At 41.8% G+C, this 20,285-nt stretch overlaps 1 protein-coding gene across 4 annotated transcripts in view; it reads left to right on the forward strand.

The window, feature by feature from the left end:
* RPTOR (regulatory associated protein of MTOR complex 1) overlaps positions 1-20,285 on the forward strand; it is a 422,313-nt gene that overhangs the window by 377,414 nt on the left and 24,614 nt on the right. For all 4 annotated transcript variants that reach the window (XM_060764302.2, XM_060764303.2, XM_060764304.2 and 1 more), the window contains one exon: positions 17,896-18,002. In XM_060764302.2, coding sequence (XP_060620285.1) covers positions 17,896-18,002 — 107 coding nt within the window. The remainder of the gene's footprint in view (positions 1-17,895; positions 18,003-20,285) is intronic.

Here is a 20,285-nt window from a genome sequence, read left to right on the forward strand (position 1 = left end):
TTAGGAAAAAGATTTCTTCCTTGGGCTTTTAAAATGTCTGGAAAACATTTTATTTTAAACCTGTGTTCAAACATATATCCAGCTCTTCAGTCTGCAACTCTTGTGTTGAGATGGAACTTGAAATCTTACTCTGTTGCTTCAGCCTTTCACAGAGAGACAGATGGCTGACACCACAGGACACTGTATGTGTGGTATGTGTCGAAAGCTGATGTAATCTTCTTAGGCGCTTTATGAATTATTAATATTCACTAGTTGATAAGGGATGGAATGTGTCTGCAGCAATTACCAAAAGTAACCATGTGTATTGTGATTCAGGCTTATTAAAAGTAGAAACCTATATACTTTTTCTGATTGTTGGGAAGTTCGGTTCAATACTCTCACAATTGTGGCTCTATGGTTCTTTAGAAGTTAGCTAAAAAAATGAGAGAACTAAAATAAGCAAGATGAGGTCTGTAGGGGTGGGGGGGTCTCCTTTAATACACTGAACATCAGGTCAACCTAATCAGAACAATCAAGCTTGATAATGTTCAGGCAACAGCAATCTGTCAAAACCACATTGTGGATAGCTGTGTTCATAGCAATGTGTTTATACCTATTGAACACATAGGATTCTATAATAAGTGTAATTAAATATATACTTTTTCTATTATCTTTCATCACATAATAGAATCTTGGAATAGGCCCATTTTCTTTAAGGGTAAGAAGCGAGACTGGCAACTAAGAGCACCAACTATGGTGTCATAACATTTTCCCAACATGTTTAGATGTTTGACAATAAGTACCCTTGTACTTAAATGGTATTCTTTTTCTTGGTTCATTACCATCTTAAGGAATTCAGTAAATGTGGCACACTCCCTGTGTCCCAGACTTCATTCTGCCCCCCCCCCCCCATCCTTCAAGAAAGAAAGAAAGAAGAAAAATTGATTCTAACCATAATTAGCTCCTTGAAATGCCCATCCTTCACTCTTTCAAAGCAAAACCAAACAGATTTTAGGATATCTTCACATCTATTTATTCTCACATTTAAGATAAAAAGTAGCTCTGACAGCTCTAGAAAAGTTACTGAAGAAATATTGTAGACTTTGTTGCTACTAAGAGGTGGATGCATTCTAAGGACCAAACCAAGCCTGACAGGGATCTTCCATAGTCTTTCTTAGTTAACTAGTAGTTCTATAGCCCTTCTTTGAAAAATAGGTAATGGCTCTCAATAAGAAAGTGCTGAAATCTTTCTCCCATATTAGCATGGGTAGTTTATGTCAGTAAAAATGTATGGAAGAAAAGAAGTAACCATACGTTCCCAGAGTAGTGCTTACCCACTCTTTAAACCAGCTCCTGTTAATTAGCAGACATTTAATTAACAAAACAAAACATACATAATGATCCAATTAATAATCAAACAGTGTGTCATTTGAAGACATCCCAGGCAACCCAAGGAGTTTTGAGCACTCACCGGGTCAGATGCCCATCTCAACATGTCTCTTGTGTGGAACTAAGACAAAGGACACTGGCAATCATCTTTGAGAGTTCTTGGAGAACGGGAGAAGTCCCAACAGATTGGACGAGGGCAAATGTGGTCCCTATCTTAAAGAGAGGAAAATAGGATGACCCAAACAATTACCGCCCGGTCAGCCTCACATCAATACTAGGCAAGATTCTGGAAAAGATAGTTAAGGAAGTGGTCTGCAAACACTTAGAATCGAATGGGGTCATTACTAATAGTCAACATGGATTTTTCAAAAACAAGTCATGCCAGACTAATCTGATCTCTTTTTTCAATAGAGTTACAAGCTGGGTAGATGAAGGGAATGCCAAGAATGTAGTGTATCAGGATTTCACTAAGGTCCCCCATGACCTTCTGACAAATAAACTAGTCAAATGTGGGCTAGGCAAAACTGCGGTTAGGTGGATCTGTAATTGGTTGAGCGAATGAACCTAGAGGGTGATTCTCACCAATGCTTCCTCTTCATCCTGGAAAGAAGTAACGAGTGGAGTGCGCAGGGTTCTGTCCTGGGCCCGGTCCTGTTCAACATCTTTTTTAATGACTTAGATGAAGAATTAGAAGACATGATCATCAAGTTTGCAGATGACACCAAATTGAGAGGGATAGCTAATACCCCAGAAGACAGGAGCAAAATTCAAAATGATCTTAACAGATTAGAGAGATGGGCTAGAACTAACAAAATGAAGTTCAACAGGGACAAATGCAAGATACTCCACTTAGGCAGAAAAAATGAAATGCAAAGAAACAGAATGGGGGATGCCTGGCTCAACAGCAATACATGTGAAAAAGCTCCTGGAGTCCTTGTGGACAACAAGCTGAATATGAGACAACAAAGTCATGTGGTGGCAAAAAAAGCCAATGGGATTTTGGCTTGCATAAATAGGAGTATAGTGTCTAGATCCAGAGAAGTCATGCTACCCCTCTATTCTGCCTTAGTCAGACCACATCTGGAATACTGTGTCCAATTCTGGGCACTAAAATTGAAGGGATATGTCGACAAGCTGGAATGTGTCCGGGGTGTGTGTGGCTAAAATGATCAAGGGTCTGGAGAACAAGCCCTATGAGGAGCTTAAAGAGCTGGGCATGTTAAGCCTGCAGAAGAGAATGCTGAGAGTAAACATGATGGCTATGTACAAATATGTGAAGGGAAGTCTTAGGAAGGAGGGAGCAAGCTTGTTTTCTGCTGCCCTGGAGACTAGGATGCAGAGTAATGGCTTCAAACTACAGGAAAGGAGATTCCATCTGAGCATTAGGAAGAATTTCCTAATTGTGAGAGCTGTTCAACCATGGAACTCTCTGCCCCAGAGTGTGGTAGAGGCTCTTTCCTTGGAGGCTTTTAAACAGAGGCTGGATGGCCATCTGCAGGGGTGCTTTTTCCTGCTTCTTGGCAGGGGGTTGGACTAGATGTCCCATGAGGCCTCCTCCATCTCTGTGATACTATGACAGGAATCCTTTGAAGTGTTTTTAGACTGAATAATATATGATAGAATCCATAAGGACCCTTAAATTTAAACAGAACATGATCCATATAATAATGTTCGAACTCTGGTCACAAGGCAGGAGGATGAAATCCGAGTAGTGGGAGCCCTCTCTCACTGAGCTACATTTGTGCTATGTATCCAAACCCAAGCATACCCAATTCTGATAGAAGGATTCAATAAGGAGACAATAGCTCCTTAAAAAAGACTGATGTTGATTCTCAAGATCCGATTGCCTAGAGCTTGTGGCACTGTAGGCGAAGACAGAGAGAGCAATGCCTTGAAAGAGGTCAGGCTTCTCATGAAAATAAAGTAATTAGGGGAGCTGCTGCTCTGTTTTGAGGCCCTTTTAGTTTGGTAAATTAAGCTTCTCTGTGTCCTAGATATTCTTCCTTTGTTATGTGTGACTGTGGGCGATGATGCTTGGCACAGAAGGACTGTCACTTGGAGGGGCATTTTCAGGAATTAATGATGAATGAGGTAATGCAGCTTTCCCACTGCTGCCTGGAAATTAAAACAGAGGCATGCCTCATTCATTAGCCAACAGTGTGGGTATAAAAGATCAAGCCTTTATCTCTGGAATGCTTTTCTGTTGTGGCCTGTGCAGATTGTTTTGAACTAATCAAAATGCCTGTTGGACCTTGACTGCATTCCAGCAAGGGCTTGGGAATGCAGTGAGGGTGAGGGGAGAAAACCCGCCTCAGTTGCATGCATTTGGAGTGCGGCTGTTTCTGATGCCAAGCCTTTTTATTGAAATTTATGCAGGGAACTCTTCCACCGAGACACATCTCTAATTTGGAGGGAATTCTACAGGGAGCAACTATAGAAGGCTCCAGTTGTTGCGATGCATTATTTGTATATCCCTGTATGTCAAGCAGATCTGCTAGTCCTTGTGCAACGAAGCTAGGTTGAATCCATTTTTACAATAAACTTTCTGCATAGAGTTTTAGTAATATGCCAAACGGACTGCATTGTTGTGATGTTATGAAAATACCCTTGCTTTCCTTCCTCAGTAGGACCAAAGTAGGCTCCCTTGGTAGTTGTTCTCACAGACATTTGGTGGCACTTGAGTAGCACTCTGAAACCAACCCAGATACATTTTCCCCTGCTGTCTGTGCCTCCCTTTCTGCTAGCCATGTTCCTGGAAATGTTAAACTTGGATCTTAGAAGTGCCAATAGAAACTCAATGTGAATTGTTCCTCCTCCAGTCCCAACTCTGGAGACAACTGTTCATCTTTAGTTTCCCTAGTTCCAGAAGGAGGTCATTAAATGGCAGAATACTACTGGATAATCGGTGTGTGGGGTGGTTACTTCACTTACCTCATATTGCCCAAAACTGGTGGACTCAGAAGCTCAATTAAGATCTGATAACAAAGGACCTTTCTGGGTTTGTACAAATTAACTATAATAATGTAGACTACAATATGTCACAAATAGCAAACAAGACATTTCAGACAATAATTGCCAGTGTACAATACTTTGATAAACCAGTCTAGATGTGTCAAACAGTTGAAAGCAAATGCAAATAAAACTCAAAAAAACTGCCATTCCTTGGTCCTGAATGACATGCCTTCATGTTCTCAAGCATAGTCATAGAATCATAGAATCATAGAATCAAAGAGTTGGAAGAGACCTCATGGGCCATCCAGTCCAACCCCCTGCCAAGAAGCAGGAATATTGCATTCAAATCACCCCTGACAGATGGCCATCCAGCCTCTGCTTAAAAGCTTCCAAAGAAGGAGCCTCCACCACACTCCGGGGCAGAGAGTTCCACTGCTGAACGGCTCTCACAGTCAGGAAGTTCTTCCTAATGTTCAGATGGAATCTCCTCTCTTGTAGTTTGAAGCCATTGTTCCGCGTCCTAGTCTCCAAGGAAGCAGAAAACAAGCTTGCTCCCTCCTCCCTGTGGCTTCCTCTCACATATTTATACATGGCTATCATATCTCCTCTCAGCCTTCTCTTCTTCAGGCTAAACATGCCCAGTTCCCTAAGCCGCTCCTCATAGGGCTTGTTCTCCAAACCCTTGATCATTTTAGTCGCCCTCCTCTGGACACATTCCAGCTTGTCAATATCTCTCTTGAATTGTGGTGCCCAGAATTGGACACAATATTCCAGATGTGGTCTAACCAAAGCAGAATAGAGGGGTAGCATTACTTCCTTAGATCTAGACACTATGCTCCTATTGATGCAGGCCAAAATCCCATTGGCTTTTTTTGCCGCCACATCACATTGTTGGCTCATGTTTAACTTGTTGTCCACGAGGACTCCAAGATCTTTTTCACACGTACTGCTCTCGAGCCAGGCGTCACCCATTCTGTATCTTTGCATTTCATTTTTTCTGCCAAAGTGGAGTATCTTGCATTTGTCACTGTTGAACTTCATTTTGTTAGTTTTGGCCCATCTCTCTAATCTGTCAAGATCGTTTTGAATTCTGCTCCTGTCCTCTGGACTATTGGCTATCCCTCCCAATTTGGTGTCGTCTGCAAACTTGATGATCATGCCTTCTAGCCCTTCATCTAAGTCATTAATAAAGATGTTGAACAGGACCGGGCCCAGGACGGAACCCTGCGGCACTCCGCTCGTCACTTCTTTCCAAGATGAAGAGGAAGCATTAGTGAGCACTCTCTGTGTTCGTCCACTTAACCAATTACAGATCCACCTCACCGTAGTTTTGCCTAGCCCACATTGGACTAGTTTCCTTGCCAGAAGGTCATGGGGGACCTTGTCGAAGGCTTTACTGAAATCCAGGTACGCTACATCCACGGCATTCCCCGCATCTACCCAGCTTGTAGCTCTATCGAAGAAAGAGATCAGATTAGTCTGGCATGACTTGTTTTTGATAAATCCATGTTGACTATTAGCGATGACTGCATTTGTTTCTAAGTGTTTGCAGACCGCTTCCTTAACAATCTTTTCCAGAATCTTGCCCGGTATCGACGTGAGGCTGACCGGACGGTAGTTGTTTGGGTCGTCCTTTTTTCCCTTCTTGAAGATTGGGACCACATTGGCCCTCCTCCAATCTGCTGGAACTTCTCCCGTTCTCCAAGAACTCGCAAAGATGGTTGCCAATGGTTCCGAAATGACTTCCGCTAGTTCCTTCAATACTCTTGGGTGTAGTTGATCTGGCCCTGGGGACTTGAACTCATTAAGAGCGGCCAGGTGTTCCTGGACGACTTCTTTCCCAATTTGGGGTTGGATGTCCTCCAATCCCTCATCCACTCCATCTTGCTGAGGTTGAAGACTCTCTTTTTGTGAGAAGACCGAGGCAAAGAAGGCATTAAGTAGTTCTGCCTTTTCCCTATCCCCTGTCACCATTGCCCCATCTTCTCCTCGAAGAGGTCCTATCGCCTCCTTGTTTTTCCTTTTTCTACTGACATAAGAATAGAAGCCCTTTTTATTGTTTTTAATGTCCCTGGCAAGTCTGAGCTCGTTTTTTGCTTTAGCCTTGCGGACCTTTTCCCTACAGGTGTTGGCTATTTGTTTGAATTCTTCTTTGGTGATTTCTCCCTTTTTCCACATCTTGTGCATGTCTCTTTTGTGTCTTAGCACAGTTAGAAGTTCTTTGGACATCCATTCTGGCTTCTTTGCACTTGTCCTATTTTTTCTCTTTGTTGGCACGGTTTGCAATTGCGCCTTGAGTATTTCACTCTTGAGAAATTCCCATCCATCCGTAGCTCCCTTGTCTTTTAGTATCTGTGTCCACGGAATGCTGCTCAGCGTTTCCTTCATTTTTTGGAAATCAGCTCTCCTAAAGTCCAAAATGCGGGTTTGACTTGTCTTAGTTTCGGCCTTCCTTTGTACCTCAAATTGCAGGAGCACATGGTCACTTGCCCCTAAGGATCCTACCACTTCGACCGCATCGATCAGGTCCTCCGCATTTGTTAGGATGAGATCAAGAGTAGCCAATCCCCTTGTTGCCTCTTCTACCTTCTGGACCATGAAATTGTCTGCAAGGCAAGCGAGGAATCTGTTGGACCTTGTACTCTTGGCCGAGTTTGTTTTCCAGCAAATATCGGGATAGTTGAAATCGCCCATGACTACTACATCTCTTTTCTGTGCCTGTTTGGTCAACTGTTGGCAGAAGACTTCATCAAGATCTTCCTCCTGGCTTGGGGGTCTGTAGTAGACGCCTACAACGACATCTTTTTGAGTCCCAGTTCCCTTGATTCTTATCCAGATGATTTCAAGCTGGTTTCCCAGATTGCTGTCTTGAATTTCTTCTGCAGCATAAGAGTTTTTGACATATAAGGCTACTCCGCCTCCTCTCCCCTTTGTTCGGTTTCTGTGAAAGAGGTTATACCCCTCGATATCTACATTCCAGCGATAGGAGTCATCCCACCAGGTTTCAGTGATGGCTATGATATCATATTTGTGGTGTTGTGCTAGAAGTTGGAGTTCGTCTTGTTTATTTCCCATGCTCTGTGCATTAGTGTAAAGACATGTGAGCCCCTGGGATCTTCCCTTGAGCTGTTTAATTGGGATTATTGTGCTTTTGGCACTTGGTCCTTGTTGTGTTTGTGCAGCCCTCCGTTTAGCCTTCTGGCGATTCCCAGACATTATGGATAAAGTAGTGTTCGCAAGGCTGTTGTCCCCCTCCCCCGGTGGACCTAGTTTAAAGTGCGTCTAATGAGGTTTGCGAGTCTGTGAGCAAAAAGGTGTTTTCCTACTTGTGTGAGATGCACCCCATCCCTTGCCAGTAGGCCATCCTCCTGGAATAGCAGGCCATGGTCGAGGAAGCCAAAGCGTTCCTCCTGACACCATTTTCTAAGCCAGTCATTGACCTGTACTATTTTTCTGGCTCTTGTGGGTCCGTGTCTTACAACAGGGAGGAGGGATGAAAAGACCACCTGTACATTACATTCTTTTAGCATTGCTCCTAGAGCTCGAAAATCATTTGTGATCTTTTGAAACGTATGCCTTGCAGTATCATTGGTTCCTACATGAATCAACATGAGGGGAGGACGGTGATAGGGCTTGAGGAGCCTGGTGAGCCTCTGAGTGATATGGTGTATTTTTGCCCCCGGTAGGCAGCATATTTCTCGAGCCATCCCATCTGGTCTGGAAATGACAGCTTCCGTTCCTCTAAGGAGGGAGTCGCCTACTACCAAGACCTGTTTACTTTCAGGAATGACAGGGCCCCTTTTGTGCAATGTAGTGTGTAGGTCTCCAGAAAAGTGATCCTGTTGGTGTGAATTGTGTAGGTGAAAAGTGTTGTCCTCCTCCTCGACATCCCCGGTGCATTCGTCAAGGACAATCCATTGAGATTCGTCCAAGAGCCTATGGTTCTCCTGTATGTGTTCCTGTTGCACCTGGTCTATGGTTGGGGATGGTACAATTGCAGGATTGTGCAAGTGTGAATGTTGTGAAGTGTTGTCCCAGTCAGGGCTATCCCCCGCACACTGATCAAGGATGAGCCACTGATCAGTATCTAAGCCATTCTGGTCTTCCCCAGTATGTTGTGTTTCTTGGTCAGGTGGTAGTTGTGTGAGAATTTGGAATCTATTGTGTAACTGCAGTTGAGCGGAAGTATTCTGAGGAGGCTTCCGGGTCCTATGTGTCCTTCTAAGGGTGACATTTCTCCAAGCCTGAGGGTTGTCGACATCTGAGGTGCTGTTCTGTTGAGCCTCCCCGTAATGTTGGTGTGATATGGGCTGCGTGTCTAGGCCAGTGTGGTGTGTGGTGTCTAAGAACAGCTCAAGTTCCTGAATGTCCTTAAGGGTCTTAATACGGTCCTCGAGTTGTCGTATCCTATGTTCCATGCGAGTGATCTGTGTACACTTTGGGCAGATGTAATTGAGTAACTGTAGTGTGAAAAAGCTGAACATGCCACAGCTTGTGCATGAGACGGGAAGTTTTCGTGTTTGTTCCATCTGGAGGTTGCTAATGACCTCCCCTTGGTGTGTGTTTGATGTTGTTGTCTGTATGCAGGGGTGAAAGTATAGGTTACTGAGTGTATGAGTTCGCGCGCGCCGTGAGGCGCGCGCGACACTGGTTTATATAGGATAACCAGGAAGCCCCGCCTCCTCAAACAAGGCAGTTAATTTTCAAACTCAGGAAGCCCCTCCCCTGAAGCAGAGCAGTTAATTTTTAAACTCAGGAAGCCCCTCCCCTCAAAGAAAGCAGCACTGAAAGCTGTTAAATTTAAAGAAGCTTACCCTGAAGCAGAAGGAAACAAAATGGGTTCCTGCTTCCTCAACTTCTGTGGAAAGCCCAGCTGCCCCTTGGGTTCAGACACTGGTTTATATAGGATAACCAGGAAGCCCCGCCTCCGTCATCAGATATTAAATATAAAAGAATCATTTTTGAGCTTCCCTAGTCTTTATTTGTCTTTCTAATGTTACATGTCAATAATTTATTCAATCCTTTTATTCAATCATTAATACTGATATTACATCTTTTGTGTTCCTAGTAAAGTCTTCACGGCGGCTGACCGCCCCTGTCAAAACAAAACATGTTGCATTATTTTTGCTCAGTGGGATTTTTACAAGCTGTATGTATGTAAAATACTACTCATATACCTATTCCACGTTTCAAACTGGTTTGCAACATTGGAACAATTAAAAGTCCTAAATTAACAATAAAATGGTAATGAATACAATAAAAAGTCACAGAAGCAGTTAAAAGTTTAAACCTGCAGTAAAATTGGCAGTTAATGTACTATATAATCTAGGGGAAATGAAAAACGAATTTTCTTTGCCATCTAAAACAATTATGTTTGACAATCAAGTAGCCCTTATAAAGGGAAATAATTCTAAACTTGGTATAACATTTCTGAGAGAACCCAATCTCTGGGAGGCACATTTACCCCTCTGGTTCATTAGCACAGCACAGTGCTGATGGTGTGACCTCCTGCGCTTTCATCATGCAATGGCTAGGAAAAGCCTTTCTGGGGCGGCTACACTTCTCTTAGCTATTTTCGGTTCTGCAAAATCATGAAAGAAAGGATGGGGGGAAATCAAAGGAGGGTCAGAAAATGACAGAGTATTGTGGAAAAGCAAGATCACTATGCTAGTACTGGCTGCTTTTTGAAGACTGTGCCTGTATTAATATTGTACAGCTGGGAAACACTTGCTGTCTAAGGAAATAAAAGGGGAAATACAGCTACACTGCAGTTAACAAATAAGATGTGTTGCTTGGCCACTGTTCTTTTAGCAGATAATTTGATTCCGGGGCAGAAATAAAATGAAAAGAATAGTTATAGGTTTGTATTCCACACAAAAACGTTTCAGCCATTTTGTTTTCAAAACTAACAATTTGCACATGAGAAATGAAACAGCCAGTAAGTAAGCCTTATGGAAGTGAACTAAAACATTTTGAATGCCTTAAAGGTTACTTAAATGTCATTGCAACACATACCCAAAGGTGACTTTTGTTTCAGCAGTTTTTCTTATGATCTCCATTTTGGTGGCCAGAGTTATAGATCTGTGTTTTTTAAAACATGCTGGGATAACATGTGAGGCAGGCTTAGCTGTTGTCCCCTTCCTCTCTGTTTTGTTGTTGACACATGCTTAATAAAGGATTCTTGAGGCGGTGGCTGTTTATCTCGCGTATTGTAGGCAGACTCAGCTGTAGTGGGATCAACTGGGATAATTGTTTGCTGTAGATACACCCAACTGCAACCCAACATTGGGAGTGTATGTTTCTACAACTCTCCTCCCAGTGCTAATGCTGCTTTAAAAAACACTTTCCCAACAGATAGATAGCAAGGAAGAAAAATGTCACAGGGCAGGCATAAGAAATTTTGCTAACAGGAATTCCATTGTCAGAGGCTTTGTTAACTGAATTATGCCTGTAACAATTACAATCAATTCAATATTAGTCTGAATGCAGTTATTAGTATCAACTAAAGTAGACCGTTGTGCCAGTGCAACTTATATTGACTGTTGATTTACCAACTTGCCATTATTTCAGTGGGTCTACTGTAGTTAGAATGAACAACTGCATTTAGGTTACTATAGTTAGCAGCTTGTTATTAATATGTTATGTGTCTGCTCATATTATTGCTCTTAGTTCTAGTGGATACATTTTCACATCAATAAATATTTGTATTTACATTGTGGGAATGCAGCTTCTTTGAAACAGAAAGCACTGTTTTGAGCACAGGCATCTGAGCCCTGGGACCAAAAAATAAGTACCTAATTATGCACAGAATTTGTTTGCATCTCAGAATAGCATTTGGAAATTCTCTGAAACAGATAAGTGAATCCTCCTTGTGTTATGTGTAGCTGTCAGTCTAGTATCCCATTGTGATGTTACTTTTCTTTACTTTAAAGGGGAGGGGGGAATCAAGAGTCATAAAGTGCTAAGAGCCTAAAAAGTAAGCTTGATCCAGTATTGTTGTGTTTCCCTCTCTGAATGTGGGTAACACTAGAAACCTCTGACCTGCTAGGATAAGTATTAGCTTGCCCTGAAGAGTGGATAATACATATGCTGCTTCGTTCCTTATCATGTTATATTTTACTGTTAGCATTTCATAGCTTTCTTTATATTTATGCTGTTACAAATGACTAGATTTATGCGCAAAGAATTGCTGCCGCAGCAGGGTTTTTTGTTTTATTTTAGGGTTGGTTTTTTTGTTTTGTTTTTTGCATCTCATGTACCTTATACAGATTTGAAAGCACATCATCTAAGCATCTCTTGGGTCTCTCTCATCTGCTGCAGTCCTTTGAGGGCAGAGAGTGAGAGGGATGCTGTGCCACTTTCTTGGCACGTGGGTACCCTCTAGCGGCAAGAACTACACAAACATTCATCTGGGGATGGAAGACATTCTATAATTCATCAAGGGGCCAGACAGGGCAGTCTGTATTTTGCCTTTCCCCTGTTTCCATATTTATTCAAGCTTAAGGTACTGTTGTCACTCACTGTGTGGCTTCTTTGGAAATATAATAGAACCCAGTAAGTGACTGGTGTCATGTCATCTTGAACAAAAGTGTCAAGGAGAACCACATTTTAGTGGTCAAAAGGCAATTGGGAATCAAGCACATATTACTGACAGAAGAATGCAGCATGCATAAAATACAATTGATTGCAGAAGGAGGCAAGCAGTAGTAAATAAATACATAAGACTTTTTAAAAGACAGTTAAACTTATATGAAACTACAGAGGCAACAGCTTTTATAGAGCAGCATTGAAAAGAAAACCCCTTTCAGAGTCTCAACTATACAATATTAGAGGGATGTCCAATGAGAAAGTGGTATATTATATGCTAAAGTCTTGCTCTTTCGGCGATTGTACATCCTACACAAGAGCAACTTTGTTTCAGTGGTCAATTATTAATATTAGTTTGTGCTTCTCATCTTACAAAGGAAATAACAAACCCATTTTTCAGACAGCCAAAGTGAGGCTTGTGCAAGGAAGGATTTTTGCCCAAGATTTTCAAGACTACAGCAAAACTAGGAATTTAAGTCCTTTGTCTTATTTATTTATTTACCCTGTTTATACCCCACTTTTCTCTATCTCGAAGGGATCTCAAGGTGGCTTACATAGAGGCAAGTATCCAATGCCTTAAAACACATACAATTCCAGTAACATTAAAATTAAAATTAAATTAACATTAATGCACATTAAGCATTTAAAATGTTTAAAAGCATTACATTTGATATAAATCACACCCTCCATAATCGTAGTCCAGACAGTCTGTAGTCATTGCGCATACTTCAAATCTGTTATTGCACTGCACTATTCTCCAACAGCCTGATCCCAAAGTCAAGTTTTTAATTCCCCTCTGAAAGTTAGGAGGGAGGGGACTGATTTAATGTTGCTGGGGAAGGAGTTCTATCACCAAGGGGCCACCACTGAGAAAGCCCTGTCCCTCATTCCCACCAGTCACGCTTGCAAGGAAGGTGGGACCGAGAACAGGGTCTCCCTAGATCAGTGGTTCTCAACCTGTGGGTCCCCAGGTGTTTTGGCCTTCAACTCCCAGAAATCCTAACAGCTGCTAAATTGGCTGGGATTTCTGGGAGTTGTAGGCCAAAAACATCTGGGGACCCCAGGTTGAGAACCACTGCCCTAGATGATCATAATCGAGGTGGTTCATAGGGGGATATATGTTTGGACAGGTAAGCTGGGCTGGAACCATAGGGCTTTATAGGCTAAAGCCAGCACCTTGTATTGTGCTCGGTAGCAGACTGGTAGCCAGTGGAGCTAGTGCAATAGGAGGAATGTCCTCTCTCTGTATTCCCCTCTGGTGATCAACCTGGTTGCTGCCCGTTGAACCCATCGAAGCTTCTGAACAATCTTCAAGGGCAAGCCCACATAGAGTGCATTGCAGTAATCTATACAGGAAGCAACTAGAGTGTGTTAGGATTTCTGGGAGTTTAAGGCTAAAACATCTGGGGACCCACAGGTTGAGAACCACTGACCTAGAGGAATTTTTACTCAGCTGCCCCAAAACTCTGAATGACCTGCCAGAAGAGATTTGACAGCTAAATCAGCAGTTGGAATTTAAGATGCAACTGAAGACCCATCTCTTTTGGTAAGCCAACCTGGTCAGTTTTAGGTTTGTGGATTCTAATCTGCATTTATCAATGAATTTTAACCTGCATTTTAATTCTGTGTAACTTGTATTTTAATCGTTTTATCTCTTTGTTTTACGCTGTTGTACCTTGCCTTGAACGTCAAAGAAATAATAATAATAACAACAACAGCAACAACAATAATAAAACATGCACTGGCAGATTATGTCAAGTCATTTCTGGTTTATAAGCCCTAAATTGAAACTCTCACATTTTCTCAACAAGATTTGTTTAAAGGAGATTGGCCATTGCTCCCTTCTTTGGGTGTGAGAGTGTAACTTGCCCATGACTGAACCATGATCTATCAAGTGTTCTACTCCAACACTAAAGCCGCAACACCACACTGGCTTTCTAATAACAAAAACGAAGAAAGCAGTAAACAAATAAAACAAGCAAGCCACACCAATAGCAGTGCATCATTTCTGGAAAGTGATGAAACGTGAACATCTCAGAATGCCATGAGAGCCCTATTTTACAGGCATTATAGCAATCACCTTTCAATACTATTAAAGTATAGGCCAGCTTGAACAGTAAATTAGTTGGTCGAAAGTCCTGCAGACTGTTTAACCAAAAACAACTCAAAGATCTAGGAACAACTACAGACTCTGCATGTTTTCAGCTCAGAGAGCACTGATAGACAGGAATAACACCTTCTAGAACAGAGGAATTGCCCATGAGAATCCCTTCCATTCTGTCTGGATTTGAGCTCATCTGCCTGACAACAACTTGCAGACACCCTTAGACTGAACATGCCATATAGATACTTATACAAACAGAAGAATCTGTGAACTTCCATGTGGTCTACAGATTGTGTTGCAGCTGGAACAATATATGGCCCTTGTCTTAAATGTGAAGATGGATGGCTGAAGAGCTGGCAGGCTTAGCATTCCTGGAATGCTGCCTGCTTATAAAATGAAAAGGCATCATCCATCTCAAACCTCCTGGGCTTACCTTGTTCTACAGGATGACAAACATAAAATGCTTTGGAGGTGCTTATCAAAACTACTGTCTTTTTTATTGCTCTGAATCTCTAGGACCCCACAAAGTTGCCAGGGAAGTAGAAGAAACAATTGATTTGCAAGTACAGATAAAGATGTGAACCGTCAGTTTAGCTTCACTTCTCTTCCTCCTCTTCCCTTTCCCTGCAACAGGACCAAAAGCTTTCAGAAGCAAACCAAGGGCCAAAGAGCAGCTCCCAGCTTGCATATCCAAGGAGCCAGGAGTGCTGGGAAATTGTGGCAATGTTAGAAATCCTGATCACTGATTAACAAGGAGTAAAACAAGATCATGTTTTCGCTGCATTTGTACTATACTTTAATCATGCCTTCTTTGTGTTGAGGCAGATGGGCAACTTCAAAAGGAATACTTACCTCTTTTTTGTTTTTGTTCCCTTCAGAATCCATTAGTGTTCATCTTATCTCCTGTTCAGATGATATCAGACTATTTGGTGCCACCACTGCGCCTAGATGCCAACTAGCATTTAGGAAAGCATGCTTAAGAAAGCCAATACTGGTGCTTGATTTCAACTTCTGATCAGAAAACTAGGCTTTTGTTAGGATAGATGATAGATAGGCTTTTCAAATGTCTTTCAGATACTTGGTGTACTTATTTGCATATTAGTTTGCTATTGCAAAGTAAGAATCACGGGGTGGCTGGCAGGAGGAAGTGGCTTACTGATGGTTGTGTGTTTTGTGAGCTTACAGAACAAACGTTAGTGAATGTTCTCCTATTCCAAACCTATTCGTCATCACAGCTTGGTTTTCATTATGAGAACCTGGATTTGGAAACAAGAAAAATAGTAGGACTACAAGAGGAAGTTGTGTCACTGCAACAAATTCATCTGAACCTTTCCAAGCCTAGAACAATCTCTCTTTATCTCTACATTTTAAATATAATGCACATCCCCTTGCCAGTATTAGAGATTCAAAATCTTCTCAAGGAACAAAGGGAACAGGAGAGAGGGTAGATTATATCCAAAAGCCTTTTCCCTTACAGCAGAACATTGGTGCATCATACCAGTAGTTGATAATCTTTGTGAAGAAAGCCATTCAAATTAAGCTGAGGAAACTTACCCAGTTCTATGACTTTGCAAAACTTGACCATTCCCCCTAGTTTATGATAGCTGCCACATGCTAACAGGGAGCCTCTCTTCACTAGCAGTGCCAGTGCCTTGCTGCACTTAGTTCTGGGCACTTAAGCAGGAGAATCAAACTTGCTACAGAGGAGGGAATTTTCCTCCTTGTCTACAAGATCCCATTTTCTATATGAGAGGAAAGAAGACCCTGTAACTGCTTCTGTGATGAAAAATGGCGTTCAGACCTTTAGTGCATGCCATGTGGGAAGAGAGAGAAAACTCTTACACATTGGTGGTGTCTGCCTGTGTAATCAAAATGTGTGATCTCAGAATGTTGTTTTAATACTTGCTTTTTTGTTTTGTTTGATAGCTAACCCCCCCCCCCCCCCCATTGCTTGGGATTATGGGTTTGTAGCAATGACCATTACATTTTGTTTTAATAAGATGCAGCATATATATGAAGATGATCAGGAAATACATGGGTTCCATGGTTTCTTGAAATATTGTGCCTTCATGTTGTCTATCGATTTATGGCACTCCCAATGAATCTCAGAGAATTCTTGGACAAGGAATACTCAGAGATAGTTGCCATTTTCCCCACTTTTAGCCTACAGCAGCTGGTATTCTCTTAAGGTTCCCCTTCCAACTACTAACCAGGTGTGATCTTGCTTAACTTTTGAGATCAGATAAGACCTGTTGCCAATAAGATATTCAGGCCTCTGAGAAAGTGTGGAGATCAATGTCTAGTTTAAGACTGCTCCACACTGTAGAATTTGTGCAGTTTAGCACCACTTTAACTGCCATTGGTCAATAGTATAGAACAGTGTTTCTCAAACTGTGCTTCTCCAGGTGTTTTGGACTTCAGCTCCCAGAAATCCCAGTTAGATTACCAGCTGTTAGGAATTGTGGAAGCTAAAGTCCAAAACATCTGGAGGAGCACAATTTGAGAAACTCTGGTACACAATTGTGGGAGTTAGACTTTTACAAATACTTCAGCCTTCTCTGTCCTTGTGCCTCACCAAACTACAGCATTCAGCTGTGACAGTTGAAGTGGTGTCAGATTGCTTATACAGGGTGAGGCAGCATAACTTCCTTTTTTCAAAACTTAATAAAACCCATTGTATGAATCAGATTTTTTTTATAATGTAGGCACATACCTAAAGTTTTGTTTTACGTAGTTTTGAAGATCAAATTAGGTAGGTGACATCCCCCATTCTCCATACACTGAGTAAACTGATTTCTGGCATTTGTCATTACTCTTGCCAGCATAGCAGGCGTTATGTTGGCAATTTCTTCCTGGATATTGGTCTTCAAATCATGTAGGGTCCTTGGACGGTTCACATAAACACCGGATTTCAAAAAACCCCATAGAAAAAAAATCACAAAAGGCCAAATCTGTATTCCTGATTATGTGAAGTTCTGAATAAAGCAAACTTGATGCTTAGCTAGTACTTATGTTCCCTTCTGCACCTGTGAAGAAATGCTAACTTTTGAAGTACAAAAGGTTATCGCCACTTGTTGCCAAATTCCCAAAAAAGAATCTGAAGCCACACAAGGTGGGGGGGGGGGGGGTGAAAGACAGGAAGAGGAGACTAATTTTCTATTATTTTTTATTCAAAAGGGCTAACATTGTTTAAAAACAGATATTCAAAATGAACTGACTACGTACTAATAAAACTTCACAGTTTTTATTAACCTGAAAGTAACGAATTCATCGATGCTTATTTCTGATGGCATAGGTTCAAAGTCCTCTTTGTCTTTTGCTGTGCTAAACCTGTCAGTCAATTGTAAAATTTGAAAGCCTTGTCATCACTTCACTCACTTCCCCAAGCATGGAGAGTCTCTCAGTTGATCTGGCATTCCAGTTGATAACAGCACAACTTCTGCCAGACAAAGATACTAGAGCTACCCTCCCTTTCATTTCCCTCTCCACTTCAGCACTTCCTTGCATAGTTCCCCATCTGCTAGGTTTCTCAGATCTGTGCTTTTTTTTTTCCTTTAACAACTTTGGTGCAAGTCTCTTTGTTTGGAATGAGCAACTGCCTCATTTAAATACTCTATGGGTTTTGTTTGATGTATAATTTACTATTGCTAGTACATTCAGTTCAAATAGGGTGAGCAATAGCTGCAAGAAGCAGATTCTTTACTTTTTTTGTTACAACTGAGGAGAATTTGTGCCGTTCTGTGGAATTTTCAGGGACAGCACTAAAATATTCTGGCGGATTCACCTATATATCCAAGGCTGAGAATGGTAGAACTCATTGCTGGCTTCTGCTCTGTAGATCTTTAGGAAATAATTGTGTATGCCATACATTTTTCTTTCCTCAGGAGCAGGGATGGTGGTAGACTGGGAACAAGAAACCGGCCTTCTCATGACTTCAGGAGATGTAAGGATTATCCGAATCTGGGATACAGATCGAGAAATGAAAGTGCAGGTAACCATCAATATATCTTGCTTATCAGTCTGTGGTTTTAAATGGACAACATGTGGCTGGTATTTAGGAAAAGCATCTTGTACTGCAGTGATTTCATCTACTGTTCTGCCAACAGTAGAACACACACATATATTTATGCAGAAGAGCATATATGTGTGTGTCATGTGATATATATGGGGTGGGACAATTAAGCATTTTTATTTGTGACACATTTTCTTTTAAAAGTGTGTTAGAGTAGTAGACACTTTACATTGATCAATGGTAAGCAGCCAGCTCCCTGTGAGTGTAGTACTGTGATTTACCTACCTATCTGTTAAGTAAACGGGAGCCCCTGTGTTCAAGCAGTGGCACTGTTTGTTTATTCACTATACTTATGTATTTTACATCCACTTCAGAACTTGCCTGTTTCTTTTCACATGCTCCCCAATCCAGGCATTTCTCAAGGATAAGCTTGCGTTGCAGGAGCAGTAAATATAAAAGATGTACCTTCTGTCTATCCTCTGTGGGCTCATCTGGTCATGAAGCATTGAAACTGAAATGTATCTGCTCCTAGGGCTAACTCATATTCATTCTCTCTGTGGGGAACAAGAAAGCTGAGACCACATCAGAGGATAACTTTTGAATCCCTGTTAAAAGTGCATGTAGAACAAGGGATTCGAGAAAGTTACCAAGCCACAAAACTCGAGGATCTTGTTTACTGATATACCTGCATTGTGTGATCAATGGATTAACAATGCAGAAAACATGTTATAGACAAGCCAAGACAAGATGTGGATCCCAACCTGGGTACTCCTGGCTTTAGCCCTTACTCTGTGTGTGTGTGTGTGTGTGTGTGTGTGTGTGTGTGTGTGTGGAGCAACTTGAGAAACTGCAAGTTGCTTCTGGTTTGAGAGAATTGGCTGGCTGCAAGGACGTTGCCCAGGGGATGCCACGATGTTTTGATGTTTTACCTTGCTTGTGTGAGGCTTCTCTCATGTCCCCTCATGGGGAGCTGGAGCTGACAGAGGGAGCTCATCTGTGCTCTCCCTGGATTTGAACCTTTGACCTGTTGGTCTTCAGTCCTGACGGCACAAGGGTTTAACTCGCTGCGCCACCGGGGGCTCCTCACCTCTCAGGTAGCACTGGTCCTCTTTCTCTGCCTCTGAACATGATTTGAAGGAACCTTTGTGTTCAGGCAGGAAACAATGTGAGTAAAAGAACAATTGATGGGCTTCTGCTCATGGGCAGGATGACTTTCCAGAGAAGGAGATGCAGAAGAAAGCACCACAGATATCCTGCTGCCCTCTTACTGTAATAACCAAAAGTCCCATCATCTAGGCTGTCTCAGAGTAAAGCTACAGAAATGCTCCCTTCACACTCAACGTCTTGGCCATCTACTCACCTCCACTGTTGGCACGTCCCACAGTGGAACAACAAATGAGGCACCTTCACTGCCACTACTTTGTGTACTAAGGAGGCTGGACAGATAGCAAGTTGTGTGACATGAAGGAGATATGTCTTCAGCAGTTTCTGGGTCTCTCCCCTCTTTTATGTATGCCAAAACCTCATCAGCTAACAAGCAAACATAGCAACTTTCACCTCCCACACACATCTATCACCTTTCTGTTAACACCCCCCCCCCCCCCATGTCCCTTTCTGCCATTTCCTTGAATCTCCTGCACGAAGCAGAACACTTCACTTTCTATCAGGAGAATATCCATTCTCTTCATATTTATAATACTGAGAATGGCAGAGCAGTGCAGCTCTTTCATCATTTTTTCAGAAAGGCCACTCTTCCAACTCACCTTAGCAAAAATTATATGTGTTCACATCAGTTGCCATTAAATCAAGCCTGACCTCATACCATGTAATGAGAGGTAATATCTCTGTCTAAGCCACTGTGGGAAATCGTCTTGTCTTTAAAGCTTTAAAAATTAATTACCTCTAGATGAACATTAATTATGACACTTTGACTCAGCAATACAGCACGAGTAAGCCTATGCTAATCTTAATTATTTCCAAATATTATTCTATTTGTGCAAATGAGAGAACATCAGAAATCAGTAGGGTGAAAATATTCAAATAAGAATGATTAGTAATTGTACTAGGAACACTTTAGATAAATTTTAATTTTGGAATGGTGAAAATTGGTTTTTGCAAGAAGTCAGGGGATCAAAATCATACTGTAAAGCCTAGAAAAACAACTGCAGGTTCAGAAATACCTTTTGCCCAGTCTTTGAACCACTGAGAACATACTGGGGAGTAGCTTGGTAGTAGAATAATTAAAATATGTGTGGATGTGCT

This window comes from Anolis sagrei, chromosome 2 (assembly GCF_037176765.1).
Source record: "Anolis sagrei isolate rAnoSag1 chromosome 2, rAnoSag1.mat, whole genome shotgun sequence".
Taxonomy (NCBI): Eukaryota; Metazoa; Chordata; class Lepidosauria; order Squamata; family Dactyloidae; genus Anolis; species Anolis sagrei.